The sequence below is a fragment of the Aedes albopictus genome, chromosome 1 (genome assembly GCF_035046485.1).
Source record: "Aedes albopictus strain Foshan chromosome 1, AalbF5, whole genome shotgun sequence".
NCBI classification, from domain to species: domain Eukaryota; kingdom Metazoa; phylum Arthropoda; class Insecta; order Diptera; family Culicidae; genus Aedes; species Aedes albopictus.
The window spans coordinates 310,715,540-310,733,199 of NC_085136.1; the positions used below are offsets into that span (position 1 = coordinate 310,715,540).

The following is a 17,660-nucleotide window of genomic DNA, read 5'->3' on the forward strand; positions in this document are numbered from 1 at the left end:
GTTCTCGGAATTGAGGGACACCAGCCAAGAAATCAAAGGAACGAGAAATATAGCCAAAGAGAAACGTCTGTCCTGAAGGCGTTGAGGTGCAATGTAAAGTTCACAGATCTAGAATCCGACGTATGCACTATCGAACGTACTCGCACAAGTGAAATGATGCTTAAGCTTAGAAAGTATACCGAACGCAAGGGCCCCGCCTACACATGTTTGCTAGAATAGTAGTCCTTGGCGAAGGATAAGAAATGAGAGCTCTCACTGTAACAACTTGAGTGAGATTACGGATGCGGAAAAGCTCAACTGCGGGGATTCAAGTGTCCTTCATTCGGTTACCTGTGGTGGATGTCAATGCAGGAAACTCAAGCAGGGTTAGTTGATGAGCTCGTTGAGCATTTAGAAAACCGCCGTATTCTTGTTTCAGGCGTTCCCAACTGGGAACAACAACAAGTTTTGGGACTTTGAAAACACATAATACAGTATACATGTTGCCACGATATCAGAACCTTTTAAAATTTTTGCCAAGATCCGAACAGTCGAGCAGAGATCTCAGCAATTTTGATAGTTCAAGAAAATGGTTGTGTTGAGAGGCTGAGAGTCAGCTAACAGGTGCTACTTTTTGCTGAAATGGCAGCAGGCAATGTGGAGGCTAAAGCCATAAAGGACAAGGATTCACGAAACCTCCCGAGTGTTTGATCTATTCCAAGAAATTCGAGAACAGCAAACACCAGACGAGAGGCCCAAAGTCCGGCCTTTAAGAGAGCATCAACAGGTAAATTACAGTACAGGTAACGCAGCCAAACCTGAAACACTGTGACGCAGTGGTGAGGTTAACCTCTTCGCAAGAATCGTCTAGGTTGTCGGTCTCCTCTAAGGAGAGTAGAGACAAGAAGAAATAGCTATGTGCGAAGGCCCAGCGTTGGTAACCTCATTTTCTATCCTGCATACGCGTCGGGAGAGGTCATGGCTGAAACGTGGTTTATGCGGGCCGTTAACAAGAACAGAGATGGGCTTTTTGCCATGGAAGTCCTCGCCCTCGAAGTCAAACACCAGCAAGGACCTTAAGCAGGTTTCGTTGAAACTTCGTACCCGAAGGGTACGCCTAACGTGATTGCTTACGCCAAGCAATCACAGAAGCGTGCGAGGTAACCGTTAGGTGAGCTGGGAGCTACCAGGCGGTGCTCGCAAAGCCACGAGATTGTTGAAGAAGGCATAGAAACAGACAGAAAGAGGAGCGCAGGGACACTATGCCAGGGGTGTCAAGCGCGAGAAGATTGATACGCTCGTCATCAAGACGGACAAGTCTGAGCACTCGGAAGTCTTGAAGGCGATAAGAAGCGATGCGAAGCCTAGGCTATTGGAGCATACGTACACAATATTCGACGTACCCGTACAGGCCAAATAATCCTCGAGCTTAAGCGCGGTAGAAGCTGAAAGGGTCTACAAATGTTAGACGGAAGAGGTGCTTGGTGAGGGTATCGAGGTGGCGAACGCTAACAAGTCCATTAAAATAGAAAAGCTCAGGGTGGCCTGGTTGGTAGGTCCGCTGGACATACACGAGACACCGGAGTAAAGCTTGAAGTGTCTTGGAACAGGGACACAAGTCGTGGGACTGTAGATACATGTGGTCTAGGTAACGCAGCTGAACCCGAATCACTGTGACGCAGCCCAGCAACTGCTGTGTCAGGCAGTCGCTGAGTTGGGGTCATATATCGCCATCATATCGGATCCATACCGAGAACCGATCGGTAACGGCAACTGAGTTGCAGATGTCCAAAATGGAGATATGGACAACGGGAGCATACCCACCCAGTCCAGAAATTGATGTCTACATCGTACGAGGGCTTTGAGGTTGGCATGGCCAACAGGGTCTGAAACACGAACTCGCTGCGCTCTACGACGAACCATACATCCAGAAGGTGGCCACAGTTGGAAGGATTACGGTAGGCGCAGGGCATGTTGAGAGAAGCAGAGGGCATTCGAAATGTGTGGCGTAGAGTTATAGACTCAGCCTTATCCACGTAAAGATACTATTGAAGGTACTAAATAAATGCATAAATATCCCTTTATTATTATTGAATATGAACGATATGAAGTTATCGATGAGCTAAACCTTTTCTAAAGTTGATATCCAATTCTGAAGTATTGCTATCGAACGTTCTTCAAGGTATTTCGAGCAATCTAAAATAGTTCTTTGAAGTTGTGAGTGAAAATGGCCTTTGAACATGTTCTGTTCCATGCATCGCAACACTCAATGGTCAATATGATTATATGCATCGAATCGTTGTTTAGCTAATCAAGCTGGAGCTTATATATGAGCCTTACATTTGAACTTAAATCACCGTGAAGCACGGTAAATGCACCATGAAATCACGTCTGGGGTGTTTCGAACGCCGCACCAGTATTCTGGTGGATGATTAGTTCGTCAGAACTAGTTCAACAGTGTTCCCTGGGAACAGCTCGCAGTGCGTTGTGCTTGAACGATCATTCCACTTAGTAATGAATAGAGATGATCCTGTTCCGACTACGTCCGATCTCGCACTAGACACATATCCATCGCAGTCAACCGATTCTCCCATATCTGATGCATCGCAATACTCATAGGGTCAACACTGATAAACCTACCCTGATTATATCCAGCATTATTGTTTCCCTGCGACACAGATAAGACACCGAAAGACGTCGTTGGTGGAAATAAATTACTCGGAAGTAATCTCTTACTACGATCACCGCCCGAAAGGATCGGCCATCTTTCAGTCTCCAAGCCGCTGCCGGTAGCCGCTGAACCAAGCTTTCCTAAACCCATTAGCCGGACGCAGAGTACCGGGCGTTCCGCGCGCAAGATAATGAGTGAATTGTGGCATCGTCGCCGCCGGTTTGTTCAAATATTTGGCATTGCTTTCGAAAGTTTTGAACCGATTCGGATCACCCGCGAACAGCAGGTAGTTAGGTAGTTGAGCGGCGTCAGTGCGAGTGGCAACACGATGGCTGCCACCACGGTCGATCCGACCCAAGGACCCAAGACTCCGGAAAGATGTCTGAGCTTCGATGAAGCTCTCTCGATGGCCAGTGAGTAGAATGGAGTTCGGTGTTTGTGCAATGCTAAGTTGATCAATTTTCAGAATTTGGAGCATGTAACATAGTCTTGATGATCATTTCCGGCACGATCTTGACGGCGTTTCTGCTGGAAACGATCGGCATAAGCTACGTAATCGCAGTGGCAGGATGCGATCTGGCACTCTCGACCCAGGACAAGGGTATCCTCAGTGCCGTTGGGTTTCTGGGGGTGATCGTCAGCGCACACCTGTGGGGCTTTCTGGCGGATACCCAAGGTCGTCGGAAGGTGATCGTACCGACTTTGTTCCTGACGTTCGCCGTTACGATCGTGTCCAGTTTGATGACCAACTTCTGGATGATGACGGTTTGTAGATTCTTGGCTGGGTTTTTGTGAGTATCGATGGTTTGATTTCGTACAGCGATGATCACTGACCAATTACAGTATTTCTGGATCGTCGGCGACGATCTACGCCTACCTGGGTGAGTTCCACAACCAGCAGAATGGATCCCGAGCTATCATGGGAGCATCGTTCGTATTCGGTTTGGGGTGTGTTTTGCTACCGGCGATAGCCTATGCCGTGATCAATCAGGAATGGGAGCTTCCGATCGTGTCCCTAGGTGTTGTTTATCGTCCGTGGCGACTGTTCTTGGTAGCTTGTAGCCTTCCCGGGCTGATCAGCGCCTTCGTATTGCTGTGGTTTCCGGAGAGTCCGAAGTTTGTCCTCATGCAGGGTGACATGGATCAGGCGATCAAAACCATTCAGTGGGTTCATCGGTTCAACCGCCGAAAGGCGGAACCGCTCGCCATCGATTCGATTTTGCCGGAGACGGAAGCTCAACAGTCTAAGGATCGTCGGGCTGAACTGCAGAATACGAAGGGACTCGCTGCGTTGGGAAAGCTGGTCTGGAACCAGACGGCTCCCCTCTTCATGGGATCGTTCCTCAAGAAGACTGCGATCGTATGTTTCCTTCAGTTTGGAACCTACCTTACCTCGCATGGGACGTACATGTTCTTTCCGAGCATACTGGACCAAGTTTTCAAGACTCAAGAAACCGGCGAGGATCGGTTCCGGGTTTGCGATGTAGCCTATGCTCAGACCAATACGACGAATACGGAACCGGATGTGGATGGCCAATGTCGACAAACTTTGAATATCGCCTTGTATGAAATGTCGTTCATTCTGGAGGTGATCTACGCTTCGGGGTTCGCCATTATTGGAATGATCATCAACGTGGTCGGAAGGCTGCCGATCTTGGTGTTTGTGTTCGGTGGATGCGGAATCGCTGGTTTCGTAATCATCTTTTCCGAAATTCCCATGCTTTCCGTCTGGTGCTATATGATATTGGTTATGTGCGGGTTTGCAGGCAGTATTGTCAGCGCGATCACCGTGGATTTGTTTCCGACGAATTTAAGGTAACGATTCTACGAAATTCTTCCAATTTGTGTTTGATTCAAACGATCTACAACTTTCAGGGCAATGGCCGTTTGCATGTCGTCGATGTTTGGACGTCTCGGAGGAGTTGTTGGATCCAACCTATTCGGCTTTCTGCTGGAAAGCCAGTGTGAACTGACCTTTGCCATTCCCGGAGTGCTACTGGTCACTTGTGCGCTCCTATCGTTCTTCATTCCGAATATCTACAAGCGAACGCGATCGAGCAGCAGCGTTTCTTCTAGGTGCTAGCGTTGGGAAATTACATACTTACCAAATTAGTTTCAAAGTAAACGTTGAGGTTCTGATCGCAGAACCAGAATATACAACTTCTGCACAATCGGGAACACGAACGACTGTTTATCCTAGCGACTCAATTTAGTTCTCGATCAATTGTAATTAATTGAGTTGCGAGTCCAACACAACGACTGTGTTAATCTGCTGAAGGCGCGAACCGGTGGAATCTGGATTTAATTTGCAATGCATATACAATTTGATTAAGTTTCAGCCTGGAATGATCTTTTTTCAAGCAATAAAGTCCTATATGTTCGTTCTCATCTTAGGTTGTCATTCTTAAAGTTAGGAAAACTTAACAAAAGGATATACCCTTGGAAATGTGAATGAAAAAAAAAACATCACTTGCTTAAAAATCAAATATATTTCAATCCATCAATCGCATCCGTCGTTTATCCTACTGTCTACGTTTGCGTTCCCCTTCCGCGGCGTTCGATTTACTAGATTTCTCTCTGTCAATTTGGCTGCCTTCTATTTTATGATCAGCAACGGCGGAAATATTGATGCATCCCAGCGTGTTATTACTTTCCCGTACGGCAACGATCAGTCGAAGCTTGTCGATCGAACACTTGTCATAGTATGCATTTAGCTCAACGCATTCGTCATTGAAGGGCACCATGGTGACGTTTGGTTTGGCGCATTTGTTAAAAACGCATTCCGGCTGTTTGCTGTCCGGGTTTGGCAGGGTCACCATGTGTCCCTCTGCGCAGAAGGCCTGGGTGAACAGTTGGTAGCACTGACGGGATGGTGGATGATACACGAAAGCTGAAAATAGAAGAGGTGTTGTGTTCAATTAAATGAAATCTGGCATATCTGAGATTTTTTTTGTATTTTTGTATTTATACAATCGCTTATCATGCCTCGAGCATGTGTGCATGTCAACAACGCAATCGTCGCTACGCACACTCGTACTAACTACAGAAGATGTAAGTGCTGTATCTTTTGGGAACCTCAATTATCAGCCACTACTCATCATCTGGTGTATGGGCTATCAATTTGAGAGAATTCAGTTTGATGGAATACTTAAGTAGCACAGATCTTGAATCTCCATGGTGTCTGCTAGAAAAGAAGTGTTAGACATAACGATCACATAACGGATACTCACTATCCATTGACACTGCTAGTGATTTGGATGATGCCGTTGATGTTACATCGTCCTTCATCATGGAAGCTTTTGTAGAAGACCACAAGGAGAATCCCTTGGTGTAACTCTGATTTGGCTAAGCGCAAGAAACAATGTCGAAGAAGTTGCAATAGACATCGACTGGTTGAATCGGAGGTTTTAAGATCAATTCGCAAGGCCGTGTGGACATAACATCCGGACATTCATATCCGAGCTATATTTTCTGTAGATCTGGCAGATCTATCAGTTTGGCCTCCTTTCTTCTGAAATTCTCAGAACGTATTGTCCATCATCACATCTGTCATGTTCATATAGCTAACATGCCTTTTCGTGTAAATTAGCATGCATTCCAATCTGGAAAGTCTACTGTGATTGTTGTACACAAAGCATTCGCTCAAAATCTTGCTTCGGTGTTTTCTTAGATACGGAAGGTGTTTATGACAACGTGCCGTATGGTGTCGATTTTAGAAATCACTCGAAGTCATATCTCTACTGAATTGGATTCACCAAATGCTCAAAATTTAGCATCTTTTCTAACCATTACGTCAAGCAACGATCAAGAAATTGTTGTGTTTGTGGATGCTCCCGAGGGGATACGCTATTTCCGCAACTTAACAATAGCGGTTTTCCTACTGCCGGGAGTATGTCGATGACTACCAGGAAGAACCCCAGAAGGTATTCCAGGGGGACCACCAAAGGAATTCTAGGAGGTGTTCCCGAAGGAAGTCGAGTAGAAATCCAGAAAGAATTCCAGAAAAATACCCGAAGAAATTCGAGGAGGAATCCCCGAAGCAGAAAAAAACCTCGAAGGAATTCTTGGAGGTATCCCCAAAGCAATTCTAGCGAGAGTTTCCAAAGGAATTCCAGGAGAAATCCCCGAACGATTGCCAGGAGGAATCATCGAAAGATATCCAGGAGAAACCCTCGAAGGAATTCCAGGAGGAATCCTCGATAAATGATAACGAAGAAGTCCCAAAAAAATCATGGAACAGTTCAGAACCTCAGAAATAAAAGAAGGGAATCCTTCACATGCAACAAGTTCTTGTAGGAACTCCATGAGGAAATCCTGGAGGTTTGCCTGATTATAAACCTAAAGAAGTTCTTGAATGAACTCCTAGAAGAATTTTTGAAGGGGCTACTGGAGAAATCTCTGATGCAACTCCTGATTTTCCTGAATCCTCCAGGAAAAAAAAATCGAATGAACTCCAGGAGCGAACCCTGGAAGAACTCCTAAAGGAACTTCTGGGGGAATCCCTGAAGAAACTACTGGAGGAATCTTAGAAGGAACTCCTGAATTAATCCCTGTATGAATTTCTGTATGAATCCATGAAGAAACTTCTGGGGAATCCTATAATTCTCCCATCTGTATCCTTCGATCCTCCTGTAAGAATCTTTGAGGAAAATCCTTGAAAGATTCCTGAAAAAGATTCCTGGAGAGATCTCTGAAGGAACTTCTGGAGAAATCCACGAAAGAACTCCAGCAGGAATCTGAATAAACATCTACGCGAATCCCTGAAATACCTGCACAAATTTCTGAAGGAACTTTTGGACTAATCCCTTCATTAGGAATTCCTGATTGAACTTCTAAATATTCACCAGGGGAACACCTAGACTAATCCGTAAAGGACGTCCTGTAGGAATTCCTGTTGGATATCCTGGATGCATCTCGGGATCCTCCTGAAAGAATGTCTGAAGGAACTCCTGGATTAATCCCTGAAGGGATTTCTGCATGAATACCTAAAAGAACCTCTAGAAAACCACTAAACAAATAATTTCTGAAGGAATACCTGAAAGAACCTCTGAAAAATCTAAACGAGGAATCATCCCGAAGAAATGCAAAAAGGAATCCAAGTGGGATGCATTATTAGATAGTTTTATTTTAGCTTCATGATGGTGTTTATATCCTCTTGGAATCAACTCGACTTAAAAATGTTGCTTGGGTGAAGCGATTCCAGAAGGGAATCCAGAAGTGAAACTTCTGAAATAATTCCTGGAGAAATTATTGAAGGAACTCTTGCAGAAATTACTGTAGGAACTCCTTAGATAATTCCTGAAGGAATTGCTCAAGGGATCCTGGAAGAAATTTCAGCAAGGAACTCCTGTAAAAACCTTAAATGCAACTCCTGGAGAGATCTCTGAATGAACTCCTAGAGATTCCTGAATTTTAGAAAAATTTCTAAAGGAACTCCTAGAGGAATCTCTGAAAGAACCCCTATGGGAATCCCTGAAAGATCTTCTAGATGAATTACTGATGGATCTCCTTAAGGTATCCTCGAATTCTCCAGAATTTTTTTTAAGAGACTTTACCGCAATACGGCATTCACCTCTGGAAAGATTATCTCAAAGAGCTTTTGCAGGAACCCCTGAAGGAACTACTGTCCAATACCTGAGAGATCTTCTAAAAAAAAGGCATAATGGAACTCTTGGAGGCATCCCTGAAAGCTTCTGAATCTCTGAAGGAACTACTGCAGACATCTCTAAAGCGATTTCTAGAGGAATTTTTGGAGAAATCCCTGATTGGAATTTTGGAGAAATCTTTCGAAGGAACAATGATAAATATTGCCCTTAACTGGCATTTCCCAGATTTACTGGTATGTCAGAAACATACTGGAAAAACTTTTAATTAGAAGGCACGAAATGTTGCTAATTGACAAATTGACAGACGAAATTTGTAAAAAAAAACCCGCGTTCTGGTGGGATTCGAACCCACGACTCCGAATCGTTAGACCGGCGCTTTAACCAACAAAGCCTCAGAACAAGTAACGATTCTGCGGAATTGAAGGCCAAACTGACTCCGAAGCCACACCGTGAACACTCCTTTTTCACGAACCCATCCCTCTTTCGGCTTAGATGCCAATCCACAACACACTCGCGTTTGTGCCCACTAACTACAAGTGAGAGCGAATTATTATTATGAACCCGAGACTTGCTCTCGCACTCCGCATACCTAGCCACCAAGCAGTTTGTTTGCTGGTGTCTTATTCAGTACGCGTCAAGAGCTCGGCATGGTCGCACGCTAGTGGCGTACATCAGTGCAAGTCGTTCCTACTATGCTGCCGAGTGCAGGATAGTTGTCCCATGTTAATAGGAATTCCAATAGAACAAGAATCTGTGGTCTAAAAAGATACACCCTCGCACCTATAAGACCGGTGTGCACCTAGACGGGCACGAGTCCTGGAATGTTGGAGACTAACATAGTAGCCAACCATCGATCAGTTGTTGTCCAAGCAATCACCGTGCATACCTTAGGTCGATGACACAGTAAAGCGGCGCGTGATGCGATGGAATGGTTTGACGCAGCTACCGACGCTGCATTTCGCGTTCACTCTGACTGACTGACCATGCGTTTTGCCCTGGCGGTTACAACAACTGTTCGCTCGCGAACGCGTTGCACTGCGCTTCGTTTCACGAAACTATCTACTATGTCACCGCTGTACCGTCAAATGCGTCGTACCTAAGAAATTTGATACTGAAGCGGTACCTATTCCGAAAACATTGAGCGGCACGTAACTGAAATGGGAGAACCGTTTGATGTCTGTCGCTGGTCGGACTTCAACTGGTCAAGAAGTTGTAGGTGCTATTAGTCCTGAGCATTCTCCCGAAGTCATTCAACACCTTAATGACGGCTCCTGAGGGACGTACCGATGTAGAACTTACCTTGGAGTTGGTCAAGACAAAGTTAATTGATGAAGCGACGAAGTAACGGAATAACAGCGAGGAAACGGTTCTAAAGGCAGGATCGGGCAAAAGGACGTTAATATGCCACTATTTTCACAAGTGAGGATACAAGTAATGAGAGTGTTGGAAGCGGAAGCGACGAAAGATGACCGAAGAGAACGAAGGAAATTTTCGAAAGCCAAGACTGTACGAGAGCAACGATTTCGCATTCATGACGCTTGGAGCCGAGAAACCAGCTGAAAAATGGATTACAGATTCGGACGCTACATCACATACGGGTGGAGACTGGAGCTACTTTGTGGATCTGACAGAAGAGAGGCATTCGTCAGAAATTAGCGACGCCTCACACACCGCAACAGAACGGGATTGCTAAAAGGAAGAATCGGTCTCTGAAGGAAATGGCGAGATGTATGATTCTCGACGCTGGACTACCACTGAAATACTGAGCGGAAGTTGTATGTACCGCTAACTATCTACAAAATCGCCTACCGTCAAGATCAGTTGAGCGAACGCCTCATGAGATATGGTGGAGAAGCAGCCTGGTTTCAAGGAACCGAAGCGTATGTGTGGATCCCGAAGAAGATGCCAATTTTTTTTTTCAAGAGCCAGGACGTCAACATTGGAGACATCTGTTACGAACAGTATCAGGCACAACATCCAAACCTAATCTTTTTTCTATCGTTGCATGGCACATTCACGGCGAATCAGTGCAAATTGAGGAAGAATCCGACTACGAAGATTGTGATGATCAAGTGGTGATAACGACAGCCGCACTGAACGTCGAACATCCGGCTACACCAGCACGAACTTCAAATCGTTCAACAAAAGGACCAGCGAGGTATCATGAAAGTGGCCGATTAGTGAACAATACGACCGAAGATCCTAGAAGCTACACTGAAGCGACATCCTGTGACAAGCGCGATCTGTGGAACAGAGCAATGGATGCGTCATTAATCGATAATCGGACGTGAGAAACAGTCAAGCTATCCCCAGAGCGTAAACCGATGGATTTACAAAAGGAAGGTCGATGAAAAGGGAAATGTCTGCCGTTGGAAAGCTAGTCTTTTTGCTCAAGGCTACAGTCAGAAACATGGAACTGAGTATGAAACTGTTTCTGCTCCAGTTGCGAAATAAGCAACACTTCGTGTGGTTTTGTCTGTAGCTGGTATGCGAAGAATGCAAGTAAAGCACATAGATGTCAAACCCGAAGATGTGTGGTCTTATACAGTCAGGAAGGATTTGGAACAAAAAGATCACAGACGTATTGATGATTCTTGTCTAATACATGCAGAAGCTGATTGCTGTCTATTTCTGAAGAAGAAAGGGGAACATCTGTCGTTTATCCTGCTTTACATTGACGACAAGCTAATCGTCAGCTCAGAAGAAGAAGAAAATAGAACAGTAAAGGCCCATCTCACGGAAAACTTCAACACTTGCCTTGGCGAAGTCAACGTCAAAAGAACTACATCCAATCATTGGCCGTGACGTTCCAATTGGATGAAGCTAAACCGTCTGCAATACCGATGGATCCTGGTTAACTCAACATCAAGCAAAAGGAGGAAATGAAGAAGAATATACTACCGACGAGAGAGAAATACATGCATTTGATCGGAACTTTGCTTTTGGCGGTATGTTGCAGACCTAACATCGCTATAAGCGCGTCAATTTTTGGACGAAAGGTTAGCAAACCAACCAAAACGGACTGAACAGAAGCGAAACGCACGTTGGCGATATTTGTCTGCTGACTGCTGACCTGAAGTTGATACTCGGCGGAGCTGGTGATCAGATTGGATACGCTGACGCGGATTGGCCAGGAGATAAATCCGACACCGGTTTCGTATTTCAACTTGGGAAAGGATCGATATCGTGAACAGCTCGTGAACATCAATACGTGACAGCTTCTTCAGCAGAGGCCGTGTACGTGGCGATTTCTGAAGCAAGCTAGGAGCTGATGTGGTTGTTGAAACTTTTGGTGGACTTGCGATATATCGCGCTTGAGGAGGAGTGTTCAGGAAGCCAGCCTTGAAGTAAGTACGACCACTAGAATTTGAGTATGCCTTAACCCTTTGGACCCGGAGGGGTCATATATGACCCCAACATAGAAACGACTGTATAAATCCACCCATTCGATAAAACAGATTACTGTCTTCGGCAAAGTTGTTGCAAACTGAGTCCTCGATTAGCGAAAAATGGCAATATTTGTATTTGGGACTTCCATTGAAAACCTAAAACATCCTGAACACCATGAAATTTGGGAAAACGAAACGATTGACCTACACATTGTTCTAAAAGCTGAACTTGGATGTGGGTTCCGTTTATATGTATTCATTTAGCCTTCGTTAAGAATATCAAAAGGTGTTTTATATTCTGGGTTGTTCTAGGTGTTCCAAACTGTCCTGTAGTGAAGTCCTTCAAATCTACAAGAATAGTTTTATGTTATTTCGCCACAAATAATAGCATTGTGTAACCTACTGGGATCCGTGAAGCTTTTAAAATCTAGAATGTCATTTACAGACACTATAGGGATATTCGAGATCAGCCAAACTACATTGGAGTTCACAACTTCAGGTCTACACTCGTAACAGTAGCCATATCTGCTGTACTGAGTAACGCTGCATAATCAACGGCAGTTACTGGAGCAATCTGAAGTCTACTAGCTTATTATAAACCTTTGGGACATTCAAGGTCGTCCAAACTCTTTTATAATGAAGTCCTTCAAATCTACAAAAAAAACTATGAGTTTTCGCCATAAATAATAGCATATCATAATCTGCTGAGATCCGTGAAGCTCTTGAAATCTCAAATATCATTTAAAGACACTATGGGAATGTTCCAGGTCTGCCAAACTATCTTTGAGTTCAGAACTTCAGGTCTACTCTCGTAATATCAGGCTATATCTGACATTCTGAGTAACATTTCATAATCAATGGCGGTGAGTGGCTCAACCTGAAGTCTACTATATGTTATTATAAACCTTTAGGATATTGATGATCGTCCAAACTTTAGCTCTCGATAGTAACAGTATTTATTCTCACAATGAACTTTAAACTGTAATCTGTAATCCCCCTGGCATATCATTAGTCATTTCAAGATAGCTTTGAGATATTCCAGATCAGCAACACTACTCCGAAGATTATCTACTCCTGTGATAATAGCTTTTGCACTACGTTAAGTAGTGTTACATAATCCACTGCACTTACCGAAGTAGTTAGAGGAATAATGAGCGTTGTTATATATTTTTGGGATATTAAGAGCTTCCTTACTTATGAAGCTTAGTTGATAAAAACAACCACTATAACACTCAGAAAATTTACTGGACATGATAGATTACAGAGATTAGAGCGATTGAAGCAAACGGATGTCGCCTCAGCATACGCGCAGAATCTCGAGGCCGCGTTGCCAGACGAGGGTGAGCTCGAAGAGGCCCCTCTAGAGGACTGCTGGAGTACAGTGAAAGCAGCCATCAACGACGCAGCCGAGAGCACCATCGGGTACGTGGAACGGAATCGACGGAACGAATGGTTCGACGAAGAGTGCAGAACGGTTTTGGAGGAGAAGAATGCAGCGAGGGCGGTAATGCTGCAGCAAGGGACTCGACAGAACGTGGAACGTTATAAACAGAAGCGGAAACAGCAGACCCGCCTCTTTCGGGAGAAAAAGCGCCGCCTGGAAGAAGCGGAGTGTGAAGAAATGGAACTGCTGTGCCGTTCCCAAGAAACACGGAAGTTCTATCAGAAGCTCAACGCATCCCGCAACGGCTTCGTGCCGCGAGCCGAAATATGCAGGGATAAAGACGGAGGCCTCTTGACGAACGGACGTGAGGTGATCGAAAGGTGGAAGCAGCACTTCGATCAGCACCTGAACGGCGTGGAGAACGTAGGCACGGGAGCCCACGGCAACGGAGGAAACGACGACGCCAGTGCAGCGGAGGACGGAAATGAACCAACTCCCACGCTGAGGGAAGTTAAGGATGCCATTCACCAGCTCAAAACCAACAAAGCAGCTGGTAAGGATGGTATCGCAGCTGAACTCATCAAGATGGGCCCAGAAAAGTTGGCCACCTGTCTGCATCGGCTGATAGTCAGGATCTGGGAAACCGAACAGCTACCGGAGGAGTGGAAGGAAGGGGTAATCTGCCCCATTCACAAGAAAGGCGACCATTTGGAATGTGAGAACTTCAGGGCGATCACTATTTTGAATGCTGCCTACAAAGTGCTATCCCAGATCATCTTCCGTCGTCTGTCACCAAAAACAAATGAGTTCGTGGGAAGTTACCAAGCCGGCTTCATCGACGGCCGGTCGACAACGGACCAGATCTTTACCGTACGGCAAATCCTCCAGAAATGCCGTGAATACCAGGTCCCAACGCATCACCTGTTCATCGACTTCAAAGCGGCATACGACAGTATCGACCGCGCAGAGCTATGGAGAATCATGGACGAAAACGGCTTTCCTGGGAAGCTGACTAGACTGATTAAAGCAACGATGGACGGTGTGCAAAACTGCGTAAGGGTTTCGGGTGAACTATCTAGTTCATTCGAATCTCGCCGGGGACTGCGACAAGGTGATGGACTCTCATGCCTACTCTTCAACATCGCTCTGGAAGGTGTGATGCGACGAGCCGGGCTCAACAGCCGGGGAACGATTTTCACAAAATCCGGACAATTTGTGTGCTTTGCGGACGACATGGACATTATTGCCAGAACATTTGGAACGGTGGCAGAGCTGTACACCCGCCTGAAACGCGAAGCAGCAAAGGTCGGACTGGTGGTGAATGCTTCAAAAACAAAGTACATGCTGGTAGGCGGAACCGAAAACGACCGGATCCGTCTGGGTAGTAATGTTACGATAGACGGGGATACTTTCGAGGTGGTGGAGGAATTCGTCTACCTCGGATCCTTACTGACGGCTGACAACAACGTGAGCCGTGAAATTCGGAGGCGCATCATCAGCGGAAGTCGGGCCTACTACGGGCTCCAGAAGAAACTGCGGTCGAAAAAGATTCACCCACGCACCAAATGCATCATGTACAAAACGCTAATAAGACCGGTAATCCTCTACGGGCACGAGACATGGACCATGCTCGAGGAGGACCTGCAAGCACTCGGAGTTTTCGAGCGATGCGTGCTAAGGACGATCTTCGGCGGTGTGCAGGAGAACGGTGTGTGGCGGAGAAGGATGAACCACGAGCTCGCTGCACTTTACGGCGAACCCAGCATCCAGAAGGTGGCCAAAGCCGGAAGGATACGGTGGGCAGGGCATGTTGCAAGAATGCCGGACAACAACCCTGCAAAGCTGGTGTTTGCAACAGATCCGGTTGGCACAAGAAGGCGTGGAGCGCAGAGAGCACGATGGGCGGACCAGGTGGAGCGTGATTTGGCGAGCATCGGGCGCGACCGAGGATGGAGAGCGGCAGCCACGAACCGTGTATTATGGAGAAATATTGTTGATTCAGCTTTATCTTGAATTTGATGTAATACTAAATAAATGAAATGATAGATTACAGCTTTTAATGAAAGAAGTTACGGTTACACCCGTAGACTTTAAGATCTAAACTCAAGAACAGTTCGGATGACCTAGGGAATCCCGACTGATCTGATACTGTCTATTAACCTTTCAGAAGACTTACTGGACATGATAGATTACAAATCGTAGCTTTGTATAGTTAAAGAAGTTACCTTTACACCCGTAGACATTAAAATCTTAACTCAAGAACAGTTTGGATGACCTAGGATATCCCGACTGATCTGGTACTGTTTATTGAACTTTTTGAAGACTTACTGGACATGACAGATTACAAATCGTAGTTTTGTATAATTAAAAAAGTTACCGTTACACCCGTAGACTTCAAGATCTAAACTCAAGAACAGTTTGGATGACCTAGGGTATCCCGACTGATCTGATACTGTTTATTGGACTTTTAGAAGACTTACTGGACACGATAGATTACAAATCGTAGCTTTGTATGATGAAAAAAGTTACCGTTTCACCCGTAGACTTCAAGATCTAAACTCAAGAACAGTTTGGATGACCTAGGATATCCCGACTGATCTGATATTGTCTATTAACCTTTCAGAAGACTTACTGGACTTGATAGATTACAAATCGTAGCTTTGTATAATTAAAGAAGCTACCGTTATACCCGTAGACTTTAGCATCTAAACTCAAGAAAAGCTTGGATGACCTAGGATGTCCAGAAACAATAATCTACCGTTTTTATGCTATTGACCACCAAAACTACAGAAAAACGTAGAAAAAAAACAGGAAAAATTACGGCTTCAAAGGTTTAAGAAAATAATGTTAATGTTATATATAGTTTTGTTTAAACCTCCGACTCGTACAGTCACCATTTATTTCTGCTCCAAGAGAAACTCCTGCTGAAGGTACTACTTTTTTAAAATTTCTTTGTATTTGTGAATTTTAACTTAATGCTAATTCTTTACACTGAAGGTACTACAGAAGGAATCCCTGGACGAACTCCTAGACTAATCTTTAAAGGACCTCGTGTAGGAATTCCTGACGGAACTTCTAGATCTATCCCTGATATATCTTCTGGAGGCTTCTCTGAATCCTTCTGAAAGAATCTCTGGAGCAAGATCTGAGGGAAGGGAACTCTAACAGACTAATTGAAAGACGCGGACATTACCGCTTTCATCGATTTACAAATAGTCTGGAAAGTCAGAGAAAGTTTTGTTTACACTCTGGTTTTGAATGACCCCTCATGGTAATATTTTATTAATGCATGAATGCAAGTAACTTTTGCGATAACCGTAGAGAAATGAGGCATGTTAGAAGACTGGTGTCTTCGGCAAAGTTTTTGAGAAGGGCAAGGACTCTCCGATAGTACGTAATTTAGTACGTATTCGTTCCAGTAGGTGGCGCTAGTGATCATGGAACATTTTGCTTTGATCGGAGTTGCGTCAACAGCCATTGCCAATACCGTCGCGCTCGTATCTCGAGAATCAGACCATATGGACGAATTTCGTCCAGTGAACTTGTTGGTTCTAGGTTTATCCGCTAGGAGGCGCTAGTGAGTCCTAAAAATTCTAAACTTCTGTATCTCGAGAATCAGACTACATAGAAGAATTTCGTCAACGGCAAAGTTGATCAGGATATCAGAAGCTACCCGATAGTGAACTAGTTGGATGTAGATTTATCCGCGTGGTGGCGCTAGTGAGTCCTAAAATTTCTTAGCTGCTGTATCTCGAGAATCAGGCTACATAGAAGAATTTCGTCTTCGGCAAAGTTGATCATTATATCATATGCTACCCGATAGTGAACTAGTTTTTTTCCTCCCCTGTTGCGGAAATCAAGCCACTGCCTCCAATAAGTTGAACTTTTGTGGCATAATTGTGAACTAGTTAGTTCTTTTTTTTTTCTTAGACAAACCAATGTTGAAACTGCAAAGTACTTTGGATTACCTACAAAGTTTATAATGCATATTTAGATTGCGTTCAGATTACCGTTGTCCAAAAGCAGTATAAATCAGAAAAAAATTACAGCAATATGCTATGCGCTGAACTGAAAACAACTCATCAGGCGAGATCATAAAACAAACTCAAAAATCAAATTCAACCCGGCTCAGCCTTGACTAACGCGCTCCAGCCTAACGGTGATCGGTTTGTTTATGGCTAAAAAAACGAACTGATCTCAGCAAATGACACACGCGATTCGTGATAACCCGTCTGACGGAAAAGAAAAATCCCCGTTCATACCGAAATTTGATAAAGACACTACACTGCGCCTGCGGTCTGGTCGAAGTATGCTCCCTTGTGCAATCACACTACTTTTCTACAATCAACAACCGAACCGGCGACGACGATTCATATTTATTTATGTTATAAATACTCACTTGGTTTGCAGTCGCACACCCAATCGCTTTCCTGATCGCCCGGATAGAGAATTTCGTTCTTCTGGCACCGGTTCGGGATGTACACCGGGGTTCGATTCTACAAAGCGGGTTCATATCGTTGAATGTGTTTTTTCCCAGTCCCTGTAACGGATTGACTACTATACCTTGGCGTTCTGATTGGACTCAATGGAGGACTGCTGTTCCGGGTAGGCGAACAACTCGCTAGTTCCGT

The 17,660-nt window shown here is 44.8% G+C and overlaps 3 protein-coding genes across 3 annotated transcripts in view; 2 read left to right on the forward strand and 1 right to left on the reverse strand.

The window, feature by feature from the left end:
* Window positions 1-2,355: 2,355 nt before the first annotated feature.
* LOC109402410 (synaptic vesicle glycoprotein 2B-like) lies at window positions 2,356-5,038 on the forward strand. Its single transcript, XM_062847133.1, has 4 exons — window positions 2,356-3,063; window positions 3,117-3,441; window positions 3,494-4,465; window positions 4,526-5,038. The coding sequence occupies exons 1-4, from the start codon at window positions 2,979-2,981 to the stop codon at window positions 4,731-4,733; spliced, it is 1,590 nt and encodes a 529-aa protein (XP_062703117.1). The 5' UTR covers window positions 2,356-2,978; the 3' UTR covers window positions 4,734-5,038.
* Window positions 5,039-5,120: 82 nt separating this feature from the next.
* The window catches only part of LOC109423538 (uncharacterized), a 13,422-nt gene continuing 882 nt past the window's right edge, over window positions 5,121-17,660 (reverse strand). Inside the window, exons 2-4 of the mRNA XM_019698522.3 lie at window positions 17,593-17,660; window positions 17,429-17,525; window positions 5,121-5,540 (exon numbers count right to left, since the gene is read on the reverse strand). The exon at window positions 17,593-17,660 is cut by the window's right edge and continues 45 nt beyond it. Coding sequence (XP_019554067.3) covers window positions 5,173-5,540; window positions 17,429-17,525; window positions 17,593-17,660 — 533 coding nt within the window. The 3' untranslated portion in view covers window positions 5,121-5,172. The remainder of the gene's footprint in view (window positions 5,541-17,428; window positions 17,526-17,592) is intronic.
* LOC134285739 (uncharacterized) lies at window positions 5,548-17,415 on the forward strand. The gene is made up of 2 exons (XM_062847132.1): window positions 5,548-15,959; window positions 16,027-17,415. The coding sequence occupies exon 1, from the start codon at window positions 13,153-13,155 to the stop codon at window positions 15,040-15,042; it is 1,890 nt and encodes a 629-aa protein (XP_062703116.1). The 5' UTR covers window positions 5,548-13,152; the 3' UTR covers window positions 15,043-15,959; window positions 16,027-17,415.

What these genes read in the sequence shown, in the direction of transcription:
- LOC109402410 (XM_062847133.1), top strand. Translation starts at nt 2,979, where the DNA reads ATGGCTGCCACCACGGTCGATCCGACCCAAGGACCCAAGACTCCGGAA. An exon ending in AGATTCTTGGCTGGGTTTTT is followed by an intron (nt 3,442 to 3,493) that starts GTGAGTATCGAT and finishes GACCAATTACAG; the next exon opens with TATTTCTGGATCGTCGGCGA. An exon ending in TTGTTTCCGACGAATTTAAG is followed by an intron (nt 4,466 to 4,525) that starts GTAACGATTCTA and finishes TACAACTTTCAG; the next exon opens with GGCAATGGCCGTTTGCATGT.
- LOC134285739 (XM_062847132.1), top strand. Translation starts at nt 13,153, where the DNA reads ATGCTGCAGCAAGGGACTCGACAGAACGTGGAACGTTATAAACAGAAG.